Below are 25,480 nucleotides of genomic sequence, written 5' to 3'. Positions count from 1 at the left end.
TCCTCATATCTAGCATGTTAGTAAGAACTCCTTCTTCTGAACCCATGCTGACTGTCCCTAATAACTCCTGTCCTCGCCAGATGTTACTCAATCTTATCCTTAATAATTCCTTCCATTAATTTTCCTGTGATGCATGTTAAGATTAACGGCCTATAGTTGCTTGGATCTGCCCTGTCACCCTTATATAATGGGATGATATTTTCCATTTTCTTGTCCTTTGGAATCTCTCCCGTGCTCAGTAACTTCCTAAAAATATGTGTCAAGGGTTTATATACACTATATACTCTCTAGCCTCCCTAAGAATTCAAGTGTAAATATTATCTGGTCCCGGTGATATGTTTGATTTCTTCCTGTTTAATCTGAGCGCCCTCTACAATTTCCAGCTCCCTCAGTACCTCCTTAGTAGTTCCGTTTACCTCTGGGAGATTATCCACTTGGTCACTTGTGAAGACCTCAGAAAAATGTAAGTTTAGGGTATCCGCTATATTTTAATTCCCCTTTACTATTTCTGATGTGCTTCACCTCCTCCTTGACTGTTGTTTTACTACTAAAATACTGAAAGAATCTCTTAGGGTCTTCTTTAACCTTATCTGTTATATTTCTATCCAACTGTTTTTTAGCCTCCCTGATATCCTTCTTAATGGTTGCTCTCATGTTCTCATACGCTCTACGATTCACTTTGCAGTCATTAGTCTTGTATGCCTTATAAAGCAGTTTTTTTTCCTTTGCAGCTTCTTTTTTAAGTCTTTACTAATCCACTGTGGAGGTTTTTTAAACTTCCCATTAATTCCAAATTTAGGTATGTACCTGTCCTGCATTACATGTAAAACATTTTTAAACCTGTTCCACTGCTCATCAACTGTCTCCACACTTAAAAGCTTATCCCAGTCTATCTTCCTTAGACTTTGCCGCATCAGTTCTTTGCCTTACCAAAGTTCAACTTCACAATTTTAGTCTTTGCATCTGCACTCTTACAAAATACTGAGAAAAGTATGACTTTCCCTTCATTTTTAGTCAATTACTAGGTCACATTTTGTGAAAATTACTCCCTCAGGATGAAGAGTAAACCAATAAATGTTTTAAGCATAAATGAACTGAACAGGTAAGTAGAACTGCAATCAAGTCTACCTTTATTAAGTCCAGAAGTCCAAGACTGCAACTAATTAAGATGGAGTCAAGACCAAGTTAAAATAAAAGCACAGATTAAAATAACAATATCAGATCAAATTAGGCCACATGATTTATTTCAAGTATGAGTTTTCACCTGCCATTACACAACGCTGTTTAGAAATATGGAATTATATGTAATTCCCAGCCTTACGAAGAGTGTTATGAACTGTCACATCAAGTCAAACTGAAACTTAACATTTTCATGGACTACTCAACATCAGACTTAATTGTAATGCATCACACATCATCTGTGGTGTACCACTTATATTCTCTATGTCGGGAAATACCGAGTAACAGGCTACAACACTATAAACACAACACTGAAAAATACCGCATTCATGTTAGCCCATAAAGCAATGTATTAGTCTTTTAAAATACATGGTACCTGCTCTATACAGGTTTTCTTAATAATTCAGGTATTCTTGTCCAATATGTTCAATGAATTTTCCTCATTGTAGGTAATGCGTTTGTGTCAGTGTCCTTTACAAAACTGAAGATGTTCCTGGTTGCACACGACAAACAATAGGACATGACTTCTTACAATTTATTTTTCAAGCACAATATTCAGAACCAGAACTTTGTTAACTGAAGTCTGCATAGGAGATAGAATTCTTGGAACATTGCTTTATTTAAATAAAAAATTAAAAAAAACACAAAGTTCATGACTTAATAATCTGCGTAGTGATGGACACTAGTTCATAGCTAGTTAGCCAAAACATTTTTGAATCCACCTAATATTGTTGATGTGCAAGTTTTTCCAATATGGAAATCCAAAGAAGAATTGGACTATTCAATCCAAACAAACTACAGGTGCAGTGACTGTGTTTATTAGAAATAAAAAAGCCACAGTTGTAGAAATGGAAGGACAGATTAACCTGGTATGCTTTTAGGGACAGTTCAAGAGACCTGTCTTCTAGATAGATGATAGATAGATACTTTATCAATCCCAAAGGGAAATTCACATAATCCAGCAGCAGTATACTGATACAAAAAAAATTAAAGAGTAATAAAAATACATGTAAAAGCAGACAATAACTTTGAATAATGTTAGCAATTACTCCACCGGGTGGAATTGAAGAGTCGCATAGTGTGGGGGAGGAACGCTCTCCTCAGTCTTTCAGTGGAGCAAAACATTGACAGCAGTCTGTCACTGAAGCTACTCCTCTGCCTGGAGATGACACTGTTCAGTGGATGCAGTGGATTCTCCATGATTGACAGGAGCTTGCTTAGTGCCCGTCGCTCTGCCACAGATGTTAAACTGTTCAGCTTCATTTATACAATAGGGCCTGCCTTCCTAACAAGTTTGTCCAGGTGTGAGGCGTCCTTCATCATTATGCTGCCTCCCCAGCACACCACCGCGTAGAAGAGGGCACTCGCCACAACCGTCTGGTAGAACATCTGCAGCATCTTATTGCAGATGTTGAAGGACGCCAACCTTCTAAGGAAGTATAGTCGGCTCAGACATTTCTTACACAGTGCATCAGTATTGGCAGTCCAGTCCAATTTATCATCCAGCTGCACTCCCAAATATTTACAGGTTTGCACCCTCTGCACACAGTCTCCTCTGATGATCACGGGGTCCATGAGGGGCCTGGGCCTCCTAAAATCCACTACCAGTTCCTTGGTCTTGCTGGTGTTCAGGTGTAAGTGGTTTGAGTGACACCATTTAACAAAGTTTTTGATTAGCTTCCTATACTCCTCCTCCTGCCCACAATAGCAGTATCATCAGCAAACTTTTGCACGTGGCAGGACTCCGAGTCGTATTGGAAGTCTGATGTATATAGGCTGAACAGGACCGGAGAAAGTACAGTCCCTTGCGGTGCTCCTGTGTTGCTGACCACAATGTCAGACCTGCAGTTCCCGAGACACACATACTGAGGTCTATCTGTAAGATAGTCCACGATCCATGCCACCAGGTGTGAATCTACTCCCATTTCTGTCAGCTTGTCCCTAAGGAGCGGAGGTTGGATGGTGTTGAAGGCACTAGAGAAGTCCAAAAACATAATTCTTACAGCACCACTGCCTTTGTCCAAGTGGGAGAGGGATCGGTGTAACATATACATGATGGCATCCTCCGCTCCCACCTTCTCCCGGTATGCGAACTGCAGAGGATCGAGGGCGTGGTGGACTTGTGGCCTCAGGTGGTGAAGCAGCAGCTGCTCCATGGTCTTCATCAAATGTGATGTCAGAGCGGCAGGCCGGAAATCATTCAGCTCACTAGGACGTGATACCTTTGGTACTGGGGTGATACAAGATGTTTTCCAAAGCCTTGGGACTCTCCCCAGTTCCAGTGCACAGGCCTTCAGCAGTCGTGGCGATACTCCATCTGGACCCGCTGCTTTGCTGGCACGAAGTCTCCTCAGCTCTCTGCGCTGCTGTAATTGTGGATGGGGATGTCTCTCCTATGCTGGTATCAGCAGAAGGATGGTTGAAGGATGCAGTACTCCGAGGTCAGAGTGGGTTAGGGTGGTCAAACCTGTTAAAGAAGTTGTTCATTTGGTTTGCTCTCTCCACGTCTCTCTCGATGGTAGCACCCAGCTTCGAGCTGCAGCCAGTAATGATCTTCATCCCATCCCACACTTCCTTCATGCTGTTATTCTACAACTTCTGCAATGGGCAGGACTTGGTAAATTTAAATTATCAACAGTTTTATGTCTAACAAAAATTCAAAGTCATAAACACTTGTGAAGTATTACCCCAATTCACACTTAAGTGTAATTCTCTTGTTTTTAAATGATCAGATGTGAGGTTGCAGGTGCAGTTTGCCTGGCCAGTGTTGTATAAAATACCAAACAGCCATACTTGAGTAAAAGTAGAGATACCTTTCCAGAAAATGACTCAAATAAAAGTTGTGAATGAGAAAACTACTCAAGTATAAGTTTTAAATTATCCAATATATGTTTACTTAAGCATCAACAGTACAAGTAAATACGGAATTTTTACTTGTTATTTGTATGCAGTCTAAAAAAGTTCTAGGACACTGAAAATGATCCAGGGTGCTTTCCTTTTGACAAATATTTTACTAAAAAAAAAAAAAAACAAGCACAAACAACAATATATTTTTGAAATATAAATGTCTAAAAAGCCATTTTTATGTGGTTCAGTGATGCTCCTTCAAGAAACATTCCTATTAATGCAGCTCTCTTTCAAGAAAACATGTTGTTTTTAAACTCTTTTGGGACCTCTGTCAACGGGACAACACGCTGTGAGCCTGCGGTTTCCCTGCCCCGGCAATGGACAAACAATCTTACACAGATGCTGCAATCACGCTTCGGGATGCACTTCAGTGTGACGTTCCCGTTGGGTGGGGGGATCCCAAAACAGTTCAGAAACAATATGAAGAAGACAAATAGGATTATTATACGATAACTGTGCTTCCCACAACATACTTCCACATTCAGATAATGTTCGCGCTGAATTCCTCCCGCCCAATTGCACTGCAGTGCTTCAGCCATTGGGTTTGGGCATCATTCGCACCCTGAAAGTGTATTATCACAAGGAAATGCTGAGAAAAATTCTCATCAGCATAGGCTTGTAGGCAGGAGGAGATTAAAATTAACACGAAAGAAACTATTGAAGCTGCTTTCATTTCCAACATCCTACATTTGTCAGGCAGTGTTTTCTGCAGTGACAGCAACCAAAACGAGATTACGGAGTAGACTGAACATAAGCAACACACTTCACGTGTCACTGTCTTCCATCGTCCCCAAATGGGATATTCTGGTTGCAGGAAAGCAAGTTCAGGGCTCCCACTGATTCTGCATTATGGTAAGCTGTATAATTTCTACTACGATATTATAACTTAATAATAATAGAAATGTAATGTAAATTGTGTATAAAACTGCCCTACAAACCTGTCCCTAAAAATCCCCCCCCCCCAGTCCCTGGAAAAATTAGCTTCTAGTAAAGCGGTCCTTGGTGTCAAAAAGGTTGGGGACCACTGCTTTAGACCTTTCCTTTCACTCTTGCTGATACCCGTCTGTCACAAATTACTCCTGACACTCTTCTCCAACCATTCTACCCTGCCTACACTCTCTTTTTCCCCTCTCTTCCACAATCCCCATTACTCTGTACAAGCAGCTGGACTGGATCGAGACTAAAAAATATTTCATTAGACCAAGAGCCAAGTCTAAGTATAAATACCCTAACATCCGAGGCAAGTCTAAGAGAACTACAAAAAAAAACACATCTTTAAGTTCTAATTAGAAGGACTTGAAGTTGTGTTTCATCTCGGGTCCACTACCTCTCGTCAGACGATCAAATGAATACTACAGTCATCTGCTGGGTTTAAACAACTGGCTGAGAGGCTTCTGCGAGACTCAAGACATCGGGTTTATTGACAACTGGGACCTTTTTTGGGAAAGGCCGCGCTTCTTCAAGCGGGATGGACGGCATCCGAATAGATTTGGCGCCCAGGTACTCTCTGAAAACATCGCTAAGGTAATTCGTCTATCTTGACTGTCTATTTCTACTTTAAACCCCTTCCGTAATGCTACTGCTTTGCTGGCTTAACACAGTCTTCCATAAAAGTGCACAACATTAATAATCTAATAACCAATCTAAATGCACGTAAAAAATCTAGGCAGTGCGGCATAAACACCAATAATTTCATTGCAATTACTACTTTAGATCAACAATGCATTAAAACTATAAAAACAGATTGTAGATTACATAAAAAATACACACAGAGTGGCGTTAACAAAAATAACTTTTTTTTTTTTTTTTGGTCCAAATAGCAATAACGTGCATAGAATTCAGCTCTGCCCCTCCGGATCATTAAATATGGCACTATTAAATGTTAGAGCTTTAACTAACAAGACATTTTTTATAAACGATCTTATTATTGATAGAAACATTGATTTTATTGCACTAAGTGAAACGTGGCTTAACTCAGACGGTGCGGCTGTTTTAATCGAATCTGCGCCTCTGGATTACAGTTTTATTCGTGCAGATCGCCAGGGAAAAAAGGGGGGCAGCTTGGCAAACATTTACTTGAGCCAATTAAAATGTAAAGATGTTAGTTTTGGTAAATTTAAGTCCTTTGAGTATCTCGCAGTTGTTATTCATGGAGATTCTCACGTTCTAGTATTATCCGTGTATAGACCTCCGAAATATAACGTGTCTTTCTTTGAGGAATTCTCTGACTTAATGTCAATTTTAATTACGAACTATGACACACTCTTAATAGTCGGCGACTTTAACTTTCATATCGACAATCAGTGTGACCAAAAAGTAAAAGAATTCATGAACCTCCTGGACTCTTTTGATTTGAGACAGCTCGTTAAATCAGCCTACACATAAAGCAGGTCATACGTTAGACTTAGTGATTACTAAAGGACTAAAAGTTGATATAAAGCAGGTCATTGATATCGGTCTATCAGACCATTTCCTTCTACTATTTAATATAGAAATAATGATAGAAAACGTTCATGAGAAGCATATTGTTAAAAAACGCTTCTTTGACTCATCAGCAGCTTTAAAACTTACAAACATTCTAAGCAATCAGTCCGTTTATAGTGCCAACTATAATAGCGAGGATAATGTAAATAGTAAAGTGGAAAACTTTAATTCTAAAGTAAGAGCTTTTGTTGACATAGTTGCGCCTGAAAAGACAGTTAAAAAATCTTCTAATATTGTTATTCCATGGAAGACCCAAAGAGTGTTTGATTTAAAAACAACATGTCGTAGAGCTGAGCGTAAATGGAGAAAAACTAAATTATCCATTATGAGATATTGAAGGTTAAAATAACAGAATACAATAACACAGTCCGTCTTGAGAGGCACTGCTATTTCTCTAAGATTATAAATAACAATGCTAGTAATCCCAGAGTATTATTTTCTACAATTGATCGTCTGTTAAACCCAGGTAACACAAAGGAATGCCCCAGAATACTTCCAGTGAAACCTGTGAGAACATTGCTGTATTTTTCAATCAAAAAATTAATGATATTAGAGATAACATAGTATATCTCCCCAACACTGCAGAACCTCCAAAGCCCCGGTACTCCATTATAAACAAATTAAATTCTTTCACCAGGATAGATTTACCTGAATTACATAGTATAATCTCTCAACTGAAACCCTCCATCTGCGTCCTTGACCCAATACCAACAAGATTTTTCAAAGAAGCATCAGGCGTGCTAATTGACAATATTCTTGACATAGTAAATTCATCATTAGATACGGGGGTCTTCCCAGACTGTCTTAAGACTGCTGTAGTTAAATCCCTGCTCAAGAAAAATAATCTTGACCCCTCTGCTTTTGAAAATTTTAGACCCATCTCTAACCTGCCCTTCTTAAGTAAAAGAAGGCAGTCATTATGCAGTTAAATGACCACCTCAATAAACATGCTATTCTCGATAAATTTCAGTCAGGTTTCAGAACAAATCACAGCACAGAAACTGCACTCGTTAAAGTAGTAAATGACTTGCGGGTAAATGCAGACGGAGGCCATTCATCTGTTCTCATCCTCCTCGATCTGAGTGCCACATTTGACGCCATTGATCACAATATTCTTAGAAATCACCTTAGTCAATGGGTGGGCCTCTCTGGCAATGTCTTAAATTGGTTTGAATCCTACCTGGCAGGGAGAAAATTCTTTGTGAGTTGTGGTAATCACATCTCAAAGACATATGATATTCTATATGGTGTTCCACAAGGCTCTATCCTGGGTCCGCTGCTCTTCTCAATCTATATGCTTAAAAAACTGTTGACTGTAATCTGAATTTTAAATCACATATTCATCAGACCACTAGGACAGCATTGTTTCACTTAAGAAACATAGCAAAAGTTAGACCTCTTATATGACATTGAACGATGCTGAGAAATTAATTCAAGCTTCTGTTTTCAGTCGACTAGATTACTGTAATGCACTTCTCTCAGGACTACCCAAAAAAGACATAAATCATTTGCAACGAGTGCAGAATGCAGCTGCTAAAATCCTAACTAGGAAAAGAAAATCCGAGCACATCTCTCCAGTTTTGATGTCACTACACTGGTTACCTGTGTCATTCAGGATTGACTTTAAAATTCTGCTTATGGTTTATAAAGCCTTAAATAATCTCGCTCCATCCTATATATCGAAATGTCTGACACCCTATATTCCAAATCGTAACCTTAGATCCTCAAATGAGTGTCTCCTTACAATTCCAAACGCTAAACTTAAAAGAAGTGGTGAGGCGGCCTTCTGCTGTTATGCACCTAAAATCTGGAATAGCCTGCCAATAGGAATTCGCCAGGCTAATACAGTGGAGCACTTTAAAAAACTGCTGAAAACACATTACTTTAACATGGCTTTCTCCTAACTTCACTTTAACTTAATCCTGATACTCTGTATGTTCAATTCATCATAACTACTATTCATGGTGGCTCTAAAATCCGTACTGACCCCAACTCTCTCTTCTGTTTCTTTTTCCGGTTTCTTTGTGGTGGTGGCCTGCGCCACCACCACCTACTCAAAGCATCATGATGCTCCAACATTGATGGACTGAAAGCCAGAAGTCTACGTGACCATCATCATCAAGTCCTTCCATGACAACCCTAAATACAAAGAGGACTGTTTCATTTATGTTAGGTAGATTGCCCAGAGGGGATTGGGTGGTCTCTTTGTCTGGAATCCCTGCAGATTTGATTTTTTTCTCCAGCCGTCTGGAGTTTTTTTTTTTGTTTTTTCTGTCCACCCTGGCCATTGAACCTTACTCTTATTCGATGTTAATTAATGTTGACTTATTTTTATTTTTTATTGTGTCTTCTATTTTTCTATTCTTCATTTTGTAAAGCACTTTGAACTACATTTTTTCTTGTATGAAAATGTGCTATATAAATAAATGTTGTTGTTGCCACATCAACCAACCACAGTGGTTATGAGAGATCAAAGTAACTCCTATTCACAAAACTTTGAAAAAATAGGGACCAGTAACAAAGGCAGGTTGAGTGCAGCATAATACTACTTTGTGGTTGCTTATAATGAATATGATAATATACTTAATATTAGATTTTTTGCTGGTGGTCCTAGACCTTTAAGAGCGATCTCCAGTGTTTAAAAATGACAAATTTCAAACAGAAACGTGTGGGATGTCATTTTAGACTATTTCAAAGTCACTGATTATGAATATTTTACTTTTCATCTTTTACGAGGGATCAGACTCTCTATGGACTTGTATCAGTGGGGGAAAAATGACATTTCTATCAAGAATATTTAGATTTTAAACAATTGAAGCATACGTTTTAATATTTGAAATATTTGACACTATTCTTATCTATTACATACTTTTACCTCATGAAGTAAATCATTACATTTCTCATCAACAACCCAAATTAGGGAGGCTTATGCTAATTTAGACCTTTTTCGTTTATTTGCTCATTCTTGCACTTCTTCAATATTTTCTCCATGTGTACCAGGTCAGTTCAGGACAGAGGGTATGGGCTGGTACAGCGCGTTCCCACACCTACCACACGGCGAAACAGCTTGGGATCCTGGTTGGCAACCCTCCAAGCAGACACATGATCCAGTCCCACCTTCCAGAAATGATCATCTGTCTGCCGCAGCCAGGTGTTAAAATGGGCGTCCCCTTGGCCTGGTCCAGTTGCTCAGGCCCTCAACAATGAGGATCCTGAGAGCTGGATCACCCTTGGGGGATCATGCTACATGGCCGTAGTGCCGTAACTGATGCTCCCTCACAATGCAGGTAATGTGCCTCATTTGGGACACTGTAAGCAACCACTCATTCGATACAAAGTCAAACCAGTAGTACCCAACAGGTATTTTACTTGTACAGAAGTAGTACTTTTTGTTTTAATTAATTACTGCTTACCAAGTTTCATCTCTTTTATTTGTATAATCCTGCTATAAGGAGATGTCTAGGGACTGGCTACAACATTCTTTTCTCGTTCAGGATAACATTGGAACTTATTTCTAAAACATCATTAGTTTTAGAGTCTGTATATATTTAATATTACCTAATTTTCAAGAGGGTATTTTGCAAACATGTCATAGAATTTGCAATGGCACCAGTCCCCTCATGACCAAAATTATTAGATATACTTCCAGAAAACAACAAAAGCCATCCATGTGCAAATGCTTGAGGCACACTACTCAAAATGTGTTGTGCAAACAATGTCTTTCTCCCTAACCAACTCTTATGGAAAAACAGTTTCCTGAATTAGTATGAAGAAAAAAATAAGATTACTAAGTGGCAGTGTTTGCAGCAATAATGCAATGCTATACATATTAACTCATGAATCTAGATGCTCATGATTACTTATTGGAGACTTTAGAAACCATTTTTTTCCATAAAATATTTGACATATACAGAGGAACCTCGGGTCATGAATGTCTCAGACCACGTACAAATCCGGTTATGACCAAAAAGTTTGCCAAACTTTTGCATCTGTTCATGACCACACACTCGGGTGACGAACAAGCCAGTTTCCCTTCCGGTTCGTACGTGCCAATATTTTCCGCATGATTCCCTGTGCAGCGAGAGACCGAGCGAGAGAGAGAGAGCACGAGAAGGCAGTTAAAGAATGCACTGGGCTTATTTTTAACACTAGAATTACCAGAGCCTACGAAAAAACTCCGTCCCACCTTAAATCGCTTCTTAAAACCATTCTCACCTCTCCGCCAGCCTCCTTTGTCCTGTAAATGTGCCGATAAAAACAAACTGCAAGCAGCCGGCTATTCCATCCCCCCCACCGACTCAGAATGTGCACGAACTTCTCCGAGCTCATGCCTCTATTATCTTGGAGTGAAGTGGAGTTTTAGAGTGGAAATAATAGATTGTTATTTGGAACATACGCATTTCATGTGTGTCCGTTTCTACAGTGATCTGTGTAAACACAATGTTAATTGTTACAAAATGTAGACATAAACTATAAAATGTGTGAAGCCTGACAGCCAAAGAGCAAATAAACACTTTCATAAAAGGTTCAAGACTTTTACAACAGCTTCCGTGGCGTACTGGTAAGATTTCGTCACTTAGAGCACAGTAGACTTGCTGTACTTCAAGAGATCCGAGTTCGATTCCCCACTGGGGAGAAAATTTATTTATTTTTAACCTTCGCCGTTCTGCCTGCCTGAACTCCCTGTCTATCTATATAGTAATAACAGTAATTTTATTATTATATAGGAGCTTCCCTGTCTGCCTATCATATAGTGCCTTTCCTTCCTACCTATCTATACAGTAATCCCTCGCTATATCGCGCTTTGACTTTCGCGGTTTCGCTCTATCGTGGATTTTATATGAAAGCATAACTAAATATATAACGCAGATTTTTCGCTGCTTCGCGGGTTCTGCGGACAATGTGTCTTTTTACTACCTGTACATGCTTCCTCAGTTGGTTTGCCCAGTTGATTACATACAAGGGACGCTACTGGCGGATGACTGAGAAGCTAACCAATCAGAGCACGCAGTTAAGTTCTCCTGACTGAGAAGCTAACCAATCAGAGCACGCAGTTAAGTTCCTGCTTGCTGAATGCAGTGTTAACCAGGAAGTCTCGTCTCGCTCATTTAGCATCAACGTGTTTCGCTGTGTAAAGAGTTGTGCTCTTTTGTGTTTATCTTTGTGCATAGTCAAGCCCTTCATTATGGCTCCAAAACGATCTGCTACTGCTTCAGGACCGTGCCCAAGCGCAAACGGAAGATGTTAACGATTGCCGAAAAGGTAAACGTTTTGGATTTGTTGAAGGCTACGATTCTTTTTATTTAAAAAGTAGGAAAGGAATATAAGATCTACGGCCGCAGTGTCCTTTTAACCAGGGTGCAAAACAAGTTGTAAGTGGATGTAATAAGGCAGTAGTCTGGATGGAATCTGCTTTAGGGATTTGGATTGAAGACTGCCAGAAGAAGAACAACGGCAGTGCTACACAATCGCCTGAAGTGGCTCCTTTAAGGGCTGTAACGCTCTCCTTTGTTGTGCAGTAAAATAAAACTCATTGTTATCGGACAAGTCATCGTGTCATTGTTGGTGAGTAACCATAATTAATTTTCTACTTACAGTACTTAGTACATGTACGTACGTTTAGTGTCACTGTACACACACATTTACTGTATACTATTTTTCTTGCATTGTACGTATTTATTGCTGGTGGCATGTCTATCGTAATGGCTGTAACATGTGATATCGGAGACACTCAATATCTTTAAAATAATATTTAGGTTTTACTGTATATAAACAGTGTGTTTATATACATAATTTCAATGAATCTTACCTAATATCTAAGAGAATACAAAGAGATTATGCTGTACAACTCTGCGGGGAATATTTATAAACAGTGTGGGAGAGTTTATAAGGGCTTAAAATATATAAAAATAACCATAGAAACATATGGTTTCTACTTCGCGGATTTTCACCTATCACATCCGGAACGCAACCCCCGCGATCGAGGAGGGATTACTGTATATCTATCCCCTTAGCTGTTTTTTTATATATCTATTATACAGTGCCTTCCCTGTTTATTTATGTATCTAGTGCCTTCTCTGCCTGTCTGTCTGTCTGTCTGATTGCATATAGCGCTGAACTTACTGCTCTGTACTATTCTGTCCTCTGCATGTCCTGGAGTACAAAAGAAACACCACCATACAGAAACATGTGCGAACTGGCAAGATCGGGGAAAAAAACACGCGGTTACTGATTACAAACCACAAGATGAATGAAAGAGACAATATATGTAAAAACATCATCAGATTAATGCAATATTATTTGAAACAACACCGCCAGATCGGTTTGAATATGCGCCTGATCTGACGCTGTTCGTTTTCAAATAATATTGCATGTACTGTGCGTTGAAACAGCTGCACTGAATAAGCTGACTCCTTCTGTAACAGCGTCAGCGTGTATTCAAACCCGATCTGACACTGTTCGTTTTCAAATAATATTGCATGTACTGAACTATTTTAGAATAAAAACATACATTTGATTTCAGTCAGTCTGTAAGAGCCAGTGTAAATGCATGATAATTGTAAAGGTTAGCTTTTTTTTTTTAAATTCAGTTCCATTCTCTCAGTCACGTTCACGATACCCCCAATCTGACAATGCTATTTTCACATAAAGACACGCTATAACTCAAATGTTTTATTTGGAGACGCACTATAGCTCAAATGTGATTTATTTGGAGACGCGCTATACTATAATGTTATTTACAGTATATAGGGAAGGAAGTACAATGTCAGGTGCTCATTCAGTGTAATAGGAACCATAGCACAGAGAGATGTGTACACTGCAACAAGTACACATGTCGTGAATGTAGGAAGGGTATGTGGGAATTGTTAATATTTGAATGTGATGATTTTATATAGCACGGATCGGAAATCATCAGTTCTTAGCATTGCACCACGCAAGCTGTCGTATCAACCGCCTACTGTAACTTGCTTTATTTTTTCTTCACTTATAGTCTAGAATAAAAGTGCACTTGTTTTGTTATACTTGCACACCAACATATGTTCCTGTGTTTGAGCGACACTGGCATGCTCAAAAAATAGACGTGTAATGCCACGAAAAGTCCACGCAGGCACTTCAGTTCTCAAGCATTGGTACGAGAATGCAGTCACAAGTACGCTTTATGTGAAAACAGCATTCTCAGATGGGGGGTAGGGGGGGAGGTAGGGAAGGATCCTGAACACGACTGAGAGAATGAAAAGTGAATAAAAAAAACCTAACCTTTACAAGTATCATAAATTACATTGGCTGTTACACACTGAAATCAAATGCATGTTTTTATTCTAAAATAGTAAGAATAAGAGCAGTTTACTTCTCAAAACTGAATCGTGTGGGATCGAACTCATGACCTTTTAAATACTAGTCAGCAGCTGATACCATTACGCTACCGTGGCAGCTGTAGTAAGTACAGTGGTGTGAAAAACTATTTGCCCCCTTCCTGATTTCTTATTCTTTTGCATGTTTGTCACACAAAATGTTTCTGATCATCAAACACATTTAACCATTAGTCAAATATAACGCAAGTAAACACAAAATGCAGTTTTTAAATGATGGTTTTTATTATTTAGGAGAAAAAATCCAAACCTACATGGCCCTGTGTGAAAAAGTAATTGCCCCTGAACCTAATAACTGGTCGGCCACCCTTAGCAGCAATAACTGCAATCAAGCGCTTGCATAACTTGCAATGAGTCTTTACAGCGCTCTGGAGGAATTTTGGCCCACTCATCTTTGCAGAATTGTTGTAATTCAGCTTTATTTGAGGGTTTTCTACCATGAACCGCCTTTTTAAGGTCATGCCATAGCATCTCAATTGGATTCAGGTCAGGACTTTGACTAGGCCACTCCAAAGTCTTCATTTTGTTTTTCTTCAGCCATTCAGAGGTGGGTTTGCTGGTGTGTTTTGGGTCATTGTTCTGTTGCAGCACCCAAGATCGCTTCAGCTTGAGTTGACGAACAGATGGCCGGACATTCTCCTTCAGGATTTTTTGGTAGACAGTAGAATTCATGGTTCCATCTATCACAGCAAGCCTTCCAGGTCCTGAAGCAGCAAAACAACCCCAGATCATCACACTACCATCACCATATTTTACTGTTGGTATGATGTTCTTTTTCTGAAATGCTGTGTTCCTTTTACGCCAGATGTAACGGGACATTTGCCTTCAAAAAATTCCAACTTTTGTCTCATCAGTCCACAAGTTATTTTCCCAAAAGTCTTGGCAATCATTGAGATGTTTCTTAGCAAAATTGAGATGAGCCCTAATGTTCTTTTTGCTTAACAGTGGTTTGTTCCATGTTTTTACCATATGTGGATAATGGCTCTCACTGTGGTTCGCTGGAGTCCCAAAGCTTTAGAAATGGCTTTATAACCTTTACCAGACTGATAGATCTCAATTACATCTGTTCTCATTTGTTCCTGAATTTCTTTGGATCTTGGCATGATGTCTAGCTTTTGATCTACTTCTCTGTGTCAGGCAGCTCCTATTTAAGTGATTTCTTGATTGAAACAGGTGTGGCAGTAATCAGGCCTGGGGTGGCTACGGAAATTGAACTCAGGTGTGATACACCACAGTTAGGTTATTTTTTAACAAGGGGGCAATTACTTTTTCACACAGGGCCATGTAGGTTTGGATTTGTTTCTCCCTAAATAATAAAAAACATCATTTAAAAACTGCATTTTGTGTTTACATGTGCTATATTTGACTAATGGTTAAATGTGTTTGATGATCAGAAACATTTTGTGTGACAAACATGCAAAAGAATAAGAAATCAGGAAGGGGGCAAATAGTTTTTCACACCACTGTATGTGTCAATGTGGCATGCTAAGGCGGCTTTTTTCTGCAGTCATATTTTTGAATAAAAGCATGCTTATTCTGTTATATTTGTACCTTTTGTGAAAGTGTTTGAGATTTGGACTTCGAGCTTCATACATTATATAGTTTATACTTACATTTTGTCATTTACTACTACAATATGAAAAACGTTTCCGTTTTAAAAATGTGTATACACAGATTACTGTAGAAACGGAACACACGTGAAATGCGTGTATTCCAAATAATGATCTATTATTTCCACTCTAAAACTCCACTTCACTCCCAGATAATCAATCAAGGCATGAGCTGGGAGAAGTTTGTGCATTTTCTAAGTCGTTTTTTTTGGGGGGGGAGGGGCGGGGGAATGGAATAGCCGGCTACTTGCAGCTTTTCTTTTATCAGCACATTTAGATTAACAAGAGACACTGGCGGAGAGGTGAGAACGGTTTTAAGAAGCGATTTAAGGTGGGACAGACCTACGAGTTTTTTTGTAGGCTCTGGTAATTCTAGTGTGAAGAGACTGCAAGGTTAGTTTTCTCTGTTCAAGGTTTTCTCAGTGTTATTCAATGTTTTTACATTTAGGTTGCTATTACACTGTGCATTCCATGGTATAATAAACTACTGATGTGCTTAAAAATCTTTTAAAAAATATATTTACATATAACTTGTACAGTCCAGAATGGATTAATTGTATTTACATACAGTCCTATGGGGGAAATTACTTCGGGTCGCCAGAGTTTTGGAACGAATTATGGTCTTGACCCAAGGTTCCACTGTATATTGAAAACCTGGAAAAGGAAAACTAATACACTAAAGTAAACTCACATGTAAAGGTACTGATGACTAATCACTCATCAAATAACAGTAATTAATACAAGTAAAACTGAAATTCTGATATACAAACTTCATATCTAAGGCAACATCTTAAAGGACTGTTAAGATTTTAATACAGTATAAGTAATATATGTTACCCACTGCAAAATAGTCACAATCACATAATGAATTACCTTAAAACTGAAATCCCAGTCTGGCACTTCATCGTTCACAAAGGCAGAATGGCAATCCTAGAAACATATCAAAACGCAAACTTACAATCATACTTGAAACTTGTAAATACACATACATTTAAAAAAAATTACTTTGTTAAACAACCAAAAGCTAAAAGATGCCATATTTGGATATATAGAAACAAAAATATCACTGTTGGCATATACTGTGCATTTTCTGCAATAGAAAAATACTTTGGCATGAAAAGTAATTAAAAATGTAGCATTTTAATTATTGTATATTAAATAGAAAGAAACTCTACACTAAATCAAAATTTACAATAATTAACCCCTTATGCACTAATGGGTTATGTTTTAGCATTACTGCACATAAATTACATACCTAAAAATATGCAGCTATTAGTCCCTTATTTATTGTGACTACAGTTGTCCCCTGCCATCGGGATACCTCATGCTAAGTAGTTAATAACGGAAAAACTGTGTTTTACCTATAGGAAGTCTACTTCAGGAAGATATGCTACTTCAATTGTGGTTTCAACATACTGAAAGGGAAAACATTTTTTATATTTGTATCACACACCACAGATGAAAAAGTTGCTGTCTTGCAAGCATTTGGTGTATAGGATGATAGTAAGACCAGCTATGTTATATGGATTGGAGACAGTGGAACTGACCAAAATCAGGAGACAGAGCTGGAGGTGGTAGAGTTAAAGATGTTAAGATTTGCATTAGGTGTGAAAAAATAGGATTAGGAATGAGTACATTGGAGGGTCAGCTCAGGTTGGACGGTTTGGAGACAAAGTCAGAGAGGCGAGATTACATTGATTTGGACATGTGCAGAGAAGAGATCCTGGGTAGATTGAGAAACAGATGCTAAGGATAGAGCTGCCAGGCAAGAGAAAAAGAAGGCCTAAGAGAAGGTTTATGGATGTGGTGAGAGAGGACATACAGGTGATGGGTGTAAAGAAGCAAGATGCAGAAGATAGGAAGATGATCCTGTGTGGCAACCCCTAATGGGAACAGTGGAAAAAAGAAGATATTGCTAAGGGAACTGCATGGAAAAATATTAAAGAAAATACACCACAGCCAACTTCCGAGCATGGGTCTGTTATAACTGTGTGAGAGACGGCTGTCAGCTTAGTTCAGCCGAGACGCCTCTATAATAGAAGGAGGGGAGAAGGCAGTGACTTTTGGACACTGCCTCCCCCAAAACACTAGATGGCAGCTCCCCTGAAATGTAGCGGTGCCGGATGCCCACAGGGTATCCTGGGACTTGGAGTTCGGTTTCTCAGTTCTGTTGGGTGCTGTGGGTGCCGCCAGGGTGTGCTGTGAAAGGACCTGGGGAGTCATTCTTCACTTATAGCCCGGAAGTACTAGGAAGTCATGAGCACGGAAGCCGCAAAGTATTTCTGGGCTGATTAAAGACCTGGAATTCTCCATCTGACCCTGAAGAACTGGCAAGTCATGTGGGAGGAAGAACAGAAGCACTTCTAGGTTAAGGACTATATAAAGGACATCTGTGCACCCAGCAAACGAGCCAGTGTCGAGTGGAAGTGAACAAAGCTTACTGGGTGGTGTGGAGGAGAAGAGATTTTTTTTGTGATTATTATTATTGTTAATTGTTGTGGCTGTTTTGCTTAAGGAACACCGTTTAACACTAGAATTACCAGAGCCTACGAAAAAAATCGTAGAGCCAGGCCACCTTAAATCCGTTCGCACCTCTCTTGATTGATTATCTGGGAGTGAAGTAGAGTTTTAGAGTGGAAATAATAGATCATTATTTGGAACACACGCATTTCATGCGTGTTCCGTTTCTACAGTAATCTGTGTAAACACATTTTTAAAACAGAAACGTTTTTCATATTTTAGTAGTAAATGACAAAATGTAGGCATAAAGTATATAATGTATGAAGCCTGAAGTCCAAAGATCAAGTAAACACTTTCACAAAAGGTTCAAGGAAAAGACAACAGCTTCCGTGGCGTAGAGGTAAGATTAGCTGACTTGTAATCAAGAGTCCCCAGTTCGATTCTCACTGCCTCCTATATTTGCTGTTTTCAGTAGTGAACTGCTCTTATTGTTAATATTATACAGTACACACATACATTTGGTGTGCGTCTGTAACAGATGGTGTACTTTTATAGTACTTGTAAAAGTTACCTTTTTAATTTCCACTTTTATTCTCTCAGTATATCACAGTACATAATACTGCCCTAGGGATCTGACGCTGTTAGTTTATATTTGAAACTGGGAATAACTGTAGATGTGAGTGGTGTTTTCAGGGCAATGGAAGTGCACATTCTCTGATCTGGAAGGATAAAAGCTGACACACAAACGCTGGTGAATCTGCCTTCTTCGTATCTCACCGTCACTTGATTTTTTATTGTTCAGTTTTACTGAGTGTTCCTGCTCACGCTGAATCAGTATGAACCTTATAGTCTGTAATGTCAAAGTCGCACTGACAAAAAAAAAAAAAAAAAAAAAAAAGGGACATAGGTATATATAATATTTGTAATTATTCATTTTATGACCTGTATAGTACATTTCGAAAAACTTTGTGGAACGGATGCAACATTATTTATATTATTCATATTCATTTGCTTAACATCTTGCTGTTGTAATCAGTGATCGCATGTTTGTTTCCCCTGATCTTGCCTGTCTCCACGTTGCTGTATGGTGCTGTTTCTTTTGTACTCCAGGACATGCAGAGGAAAGAATAGTACAGAGAGGGCAGTTCAGCGCTATATGGAATCATCAGATTCAAATGTTAACAGTTCACACACACGCAAGGTCCATCCTTCCTACATTTACGACATGTGTACCTGGTGCAATGTACACACTTCTCTCTGTGCTGTGGTTTCTATATACTGATACTCAATATATACATCAATACTGATGCTCTGTGTAAGAAAGGTCAGAACTGACTATACTTCCTTAGAAGGCTAGCATCCTTCAACCTCTGCAATAAAATGCTGCAGATGTTCTACCAGACAGTTGTGGCGAGTGCCCTCTTCTACGCGGTGGTGTGCTGGGGAGGCAGCATAAAGAAGGACGCCTCACACCTGGACAAACTTGTGAGGAAGGCAGGCTTTATTGTAGGAATGAAGCTGAACAGTTTAACATCCGTGACAGAGCGACGGGCGCTGAGCAGGCTCCTGTCAATCATGGAGAATCCACTGCACCCACTGAACAGTGTCATTTTCAGGCAGAGGAGCAGCTTCAGTGACAGACTGCTGTCACTATTCTGCTCCACTGGCAAACTGAGGAGATCGTTCCTCCTCCACACTATGCAACTCTTCAATTCCACCCTGGGGGGGTGGGGGAATAAACGTTAACATTATTCAAAGTCATTGTCTGTTTCTACCTGCATTTTTATTACTCTTTAATTTAATATTGTTTTTTGTATCAGTATGCTGCTGCTGGATTATGTGAGTTTCCCCTTGGGATTAATAATCTAAGGTTTCTAAGAAGCGGTTATGCATTCCAACAACCAGCGTACCAACAGAGAGACTGTTCTGTGCCAATGGGTACAATGTTTCACAATAAAGGAAATTGAATGCATGCAGGAGTATAGACAAGAAACACTTTCTTTATGAAGATATTAAAATGACTATTGATTTTTTGATGTTTACATTTGTGATATTTGAATGTTAGAAGTTGCATATTTGAGTGGTTTATGTAGGAGATTTGATATTGGTAAAAATCTGCATTTTGTATGTTTGTGAGTATTGCAAGCTTGATCTAAAAGCTGTTATTTGTGTTGTTTACTTATAGCATCTGACATTAAAAGAACTGATTTAAAATATCTGAGAATGTAATTTTTGTTTTTTAAATGACAACAATTTATGTTCTGTTTCAATATAAAATGTGGTGAAATGGTTTCAAGGTGTATTAGTATTTTTTGTTTATTAAAATGATAAAAATTTAACAATACTGTAATACTACCAAAAACCATGCTAATTTTAGTATTGTCACATCCCTAATCCACAGTTAGAAAAAGTTATTTAAATTTCTTTGTCAGTTTTGAATATCTCCACAATACCCATGGACCACTAGAAAAAGAGATGCTTCCTTTCCAAAATCAAATAATCCCAATAATGTTTTTTGTTTAATGCACCATCATTTTTCAATTTTCCATTGTGATCCACTCCACATTGACATTTGCTTCTTCCATTAGTGTCAAAGACCAATGAAAGCACAATAATATTCAGCAGCCCACCTCTAGATTCTGACACATAAAGAGCACTAATCCTGCATGACTAGGCGACAATGAATCAAATTGTTCTCTAAAGCAAGAAATCAAATGACAGTATAATACCCGATTTTGTGTTTGTCAGCATCCAAGCTGAGTTGGACAAGTAACAAGAAGCATGCATTATAAACAATAAATACTAGAATCTCGTAATCCACTCAGTATACATGTGCTAATATTTGGTCACAAATCAGCAACACAAAATACAAGTTTAGGCTCAAAATTTTTTGATCACACTTGAGCGTATATTATATATATATGTGTGTGTGTGTGTGTGTATGTATATATATATATATATATATATATATATATATATATATATATATATAACACACAGTATATTATATATACAGTTACACCATTATTTCCTGCAGATGGACTCAAGCTCCGTTAGATTAGATAGGAAGTGTCTGTAATTTGTCAACTTTTAGTCTCTCCATAGATATTTCTATAAGGTTTAATTCTGGATTTTGGCTGGGCCATTCAAAGACAGTAGGAGAAGTGTTCCACATATACTCCAGTGATGTCTTGGCTGTATGCTTCAGGTCATTATCACGCTGAAAATTGAACTGGTGCCCCAGCCTGACATTGAACTCTGGGGCAGGTTTTCCTCAAGGACATGTCTGTATTTGGCTGCATTCATCTTTCCCTCAATTCTGATCTGGCTCCATGTTACTGCAATTCAGAAGAACCCCGATAGTATGATGCTGCTACCACCATGCTTTGCCACAGGGATGGTATTAGGCATATGATAAGCAAAGACTGCAAACTCCAAAGGGGCTGTCATATGCCTTTTACTCAAGAGGGACTTCTGTCTAGCCACACTACTACAAAACACCTAATTGATGGCATGCTGCAGAGATGGTTGTCCTTTTAGCAGGCTCTCCAATTTCATTAGAGGATATCTGAAACTGTCAGAGAGACAATTGGGTTCTTGGTCACCTCCCTGACAACAAGGACCTTCTTGCCCATTTACTCAATTTGATCGGAAGGCCAAATCAAGGAAAAGTCCTGGTGGTTTTGAACATCTTAGTTCTCAAAAATATTGAGGCTACTGAGCCCATGGGAACAGTCAAATCTTTAGAAATGGTTTCATACCCTTGTCCTTATCTACGTCTCAGCATAATTTGATTGTGGAGTTCTAGAGAGACTTCTTTAGACTTCATGTCTTGGTTTTTATCCTTACATGTAGTGAGAATTGTGATATGCCTTTCTAAACCAGGTCTAATAAATTCAAATTGCCACAGTGGAATCTAGTTAGGTTTTAGATATATCTTAAGGATAAATTAAAAGTAAACTGAACTGAACAAAACTTGGGGAGATACCTGGACAAAAACTGTGTGGATTTTGCATATTACTGACATACCTACATGGTTTTCCAACAGGTAATTATGTTTTTCTTCCATATCCAAAATACCTGCATGTTAGGTTAACTAGTGGCTTCAAAGTGGTGTGCTATGAATGTGTCCTGAAATGGACTGATGCCCCACCCAGGGTTTGTTCCTGTCTTGCACTCTGTACAGCCAAGATAGGTTCTGATCTTCTGTAAGCCTGAATTGTTCTAAGCACACTAAAAATGAATAAGTAAACTGAACAAAGACAAAAACGGCAAGATGGTCTCCGTTTGAGCTGTCCTTGACTAGTAGCGTTTAAAGGGTTCAGCGTTTTAGGTATAACGATGACAAGTACTTAAGGAACAGTTCTTTGCTTAGCCCCGGGCTTGACACGATCAGGCATTAGAAATCCGTCCTTTTACTATTCTGTCTCCGAATACCGTATTAGTGAGGCTTCTCTCCCAAGACCAAATCTGTACGGAGTGTGCGTTGCCCAACTGGTTGTAGTGAACGTGGACAGATAGTTTACTCACCAAGAAGTCAAGGCTGAGAGTCCGTATACTTTAATGTAGATTTCTTGCCATAGTAATACAAGTATTAGGACGTAAAACCATTGATAACTTCAAGGTAAAAGGATGATAATTTCCTTAACCTCAATACAATATGGTGGAAACTAAAGTAAAAACAAAAGTGGCGCCAATAGCAAAAGGGAGCTAGGGACATACCAAATGTATTAATTAAATGGGGTGGAGGTAGGAATGTACCAAACAGTTTAATAACAATATTAACATGGGCTGCTGTAGCAGCACACTGGTAAATCATTTTCATTTTTTTGTAAAAATTCGGGGATGCACAAACCAGTGTGTTTCTTTGTGCCGGTCCCAAGCCTTGATAAATGGGGAGGGATACGTCAGGAAGAGTAAACGGTGTAAAATTTTGCCAAATCAATACGTGGACAACACCACAAATTTCCACACCGGATTGGTCGAGCCCCGGGTTAACAACAACCGCCACCAGTACTATTAGCCAACAGGGTGCTGGTGGAAATTGGGCTACTGTTGGTCGAAGAAGAAGAAAGAGAAGAAGAGGGGGGAGACGTGTCCGGAGGCAGGAGGAGAAGAGGAAGGTAAAGAGAGTGGAACTGAGGGTAGGAACTTTGAATATTGGCAGTATGACTGGTACGGGGAGAGAGTTAGCAGATATGATGGAGAGAAGGGTTGATACATTGTGTGTGCAAGAGACTAAATGGAAGGGGAGTAAGGCCAGGTGGCTCGGAGGTGGATTCAAATTGTTCCATCATGATGTGGATGGGAGGAGACATGGGGTAGGGGTTATTCTGAAGGAACAGTAGATCAAGAGAGTTTTGGAGGTGGGAAGAGTGTCAGACAGAGTGATGATTATGAAGCTGGAAATTGGAAGGATGATGAATGTTGTTAGTGCATATGCCCCGCAAGTTGGGTGTGCGATGGATGAGAAAGAAGATTTTTGGAGTAAATTGGATGAAGTGATGAGCAGTGTACCCAAGGGACAGAAAGTGGTAATTGGAGCGGATTTCAATGGACATGTTGGTGAAGGGAACAGAGAAGACGAGGAGGTGATGGGTAGGTATGGTGTCAAGGAGAGGAATGAAGAAGGTCAGAGGATAGTGGATTTTGCCAAAAGGATGGACATGGCTGTGGTGAATACGTATTTTAAGAAGAGGGAGGAACATAGGGTTACATACAAGAGTGGAGGAAGATGCACACAGGTAGATTACATCTTATGCAGAAGAGTCAATTTGAAGGAAATTGAAGACTGCAAAGTGGTGTCAGGGGAAAGTGTAGTTAAGCAGCATAGGATGGAATTCTGTAGGATGGCGTTGGAGATCAAGATGAGGAAGAGAGTGAGGGGAGAGCCAAGAATCAAACGGTGGAAGTTGAAAAAGGAAGACTGCAAGGTTGAGTTTAAGGAGAAGGTGAGACAGGCACTGAGTGGTAGTGATGAATTACCAGACAGTTGGGAAACTACAGCAGATGTAGTAAGGGTGACAGCAAGAAAGGTGCTTGGAGTGACATCTGGACAGAGGAAGGAGGAAAAGGAAACCTGGCGGTGGAATGAGGAAGTACAGGAGGGTATACAGAGAAAGAGAATGGCAAAGAAGAAGTCAAAGAGATGCAGAAAGTAGACAAGAGTACAAGGAGATAAGGCACAAGGTGAAGAGAGAGGTGGTGAAGGCTAAAGAAAAGGCGTATGATGAGTTTTTATAAAACGTTGGATACTAAGGAGGGAGAAAAGGACCTGTACCGACTGGCAAGACAGAGGAACCGAGCTGGGAAAGATGTGCAGCAAGTTAGGGTAATAAAGGATAAAGATGGAAACGTACTCACAAGCAAGGAGAGTGAGTTGAGCAGATGGAAAGAGTACTTTTAAAGGCTGATGAATGAAGAGAACGAGAGAGAGAGAAGAGGTTGGATGATGTGGAGGTAGTGAATCAGAAAGTGCAACAGATCAGCAAGGAGGAAGTAAGGACAGCTATAAAGAGGATGAAGAATGAAAAAGCCGTTGGTCCAGATAATATACAGTGGACCCGAAGTAATTTCACCCATAGGATTGTATACAAATACAATTAATCTATTTCAGACTGTAAGAACTGTATGTAAATATATTTTTAAAGATTTGTAAGCACAAAAATAGTTAATTATACCATAGAATGCACAGTGTAATAGTAAACTAAATACAAAAACATTGAATAACACTGAGAAAACCTTTAATAGAGAAAAGTAAAATTGTAAGAATTCACTCTATAGCCTTACGAACTGCTCGCTGTAAACACTTTTTTAATGAGTTTTAAGCACAGGGAAAAATGAACATTTGAAAAATCCATAATTTATACAAAAACTAACCATAAACAACCAAGAAAAGTAACATTGCAGGAGTTCACGCTATAGACTTACGAACCGCTTGCTGTAAACACTTTTTTTTAAAACAACCAAGAAAACTAAGCTTGCATGAGTCGAGTTCTGGCATAAAGGATGTGAGGAGGAACTGGTTGGAGAGGAGGTTGCAGTTTTGAGTGAGAGTCCCTCTGCGTGATGGAGGGATGTTCTCCTTCAGGTGTTTTTTCTCTTGTGATTTCTTGGGTTTCTGGTGGTTTTAGGTGTTTAGATGGTGGATCAGACTTCGCGAAATAGTGGTCTAATGTGACTTACCTTTTCTTACGCATTAAAATTTTTCAGAAATGCGAGATGACATTGTCGTTCATCATGTTTATCACGCTATGTGTAACCTCTTTGTCAGGGTGGTTCTTCTCAAAAAAATCCTGGCACTCGTTCCATTTTTCCATTTTGGCTTTGATCGCATCACTTTTTATAATCGCCCTTTCCTCTTCTTCCCCTGAGGATGATCGCATCACTTTTTATAATCACCCTTTCCTCTTCTTCCCCTGAGGACTGCTCCTCAGTGAGCAACCTATGTTCAGCAAATTCCTCCATCGT

The 25,480-nt window shown here is 39.2% G+C and overlaps 1 protein-coding gene across 1 annotated transcript in view; it reads right to left on the bottom strand.

Annotated features, from left to right (window-relative positions):
* Nucleotides 1-25,480, bottom strand: part of rnf17 (ring finger protein 17) — a 315,372-nt gene that overhangs the window by 24,855 nt on the left and 265,037 nt on the right. Inside the window, exon 27 of the mRNA XM_039746236.1 lies at nucleotides 16,424-16,480. Within this exon, the coding sequence (XP_039602170.1) occupies nucleotides 16,424-16,480 (57 nt within the window). The remainder of the gene's footprint in view (nucleotides 1-16,423; nucleotides 16,481-25,480) is intronic.

The sequence above is a fragment of the Polypterus senegalus genome, chromosome 2, assembly GCF_016835505.1.
Source record: "Polypterus senegalus isolate Bchr_013 chromosome 2, ASM1683550v1, whole genome shotgun sequence".
NCBI lineage: Eukaryota > Metazoa > Chordata > Cladistia > Polypteriformes > Polypteridae > Polypterus > Polypterus senegalus.
This window is presented reverse-complemented; position numbering and strand designations above follow the sequence as displayed.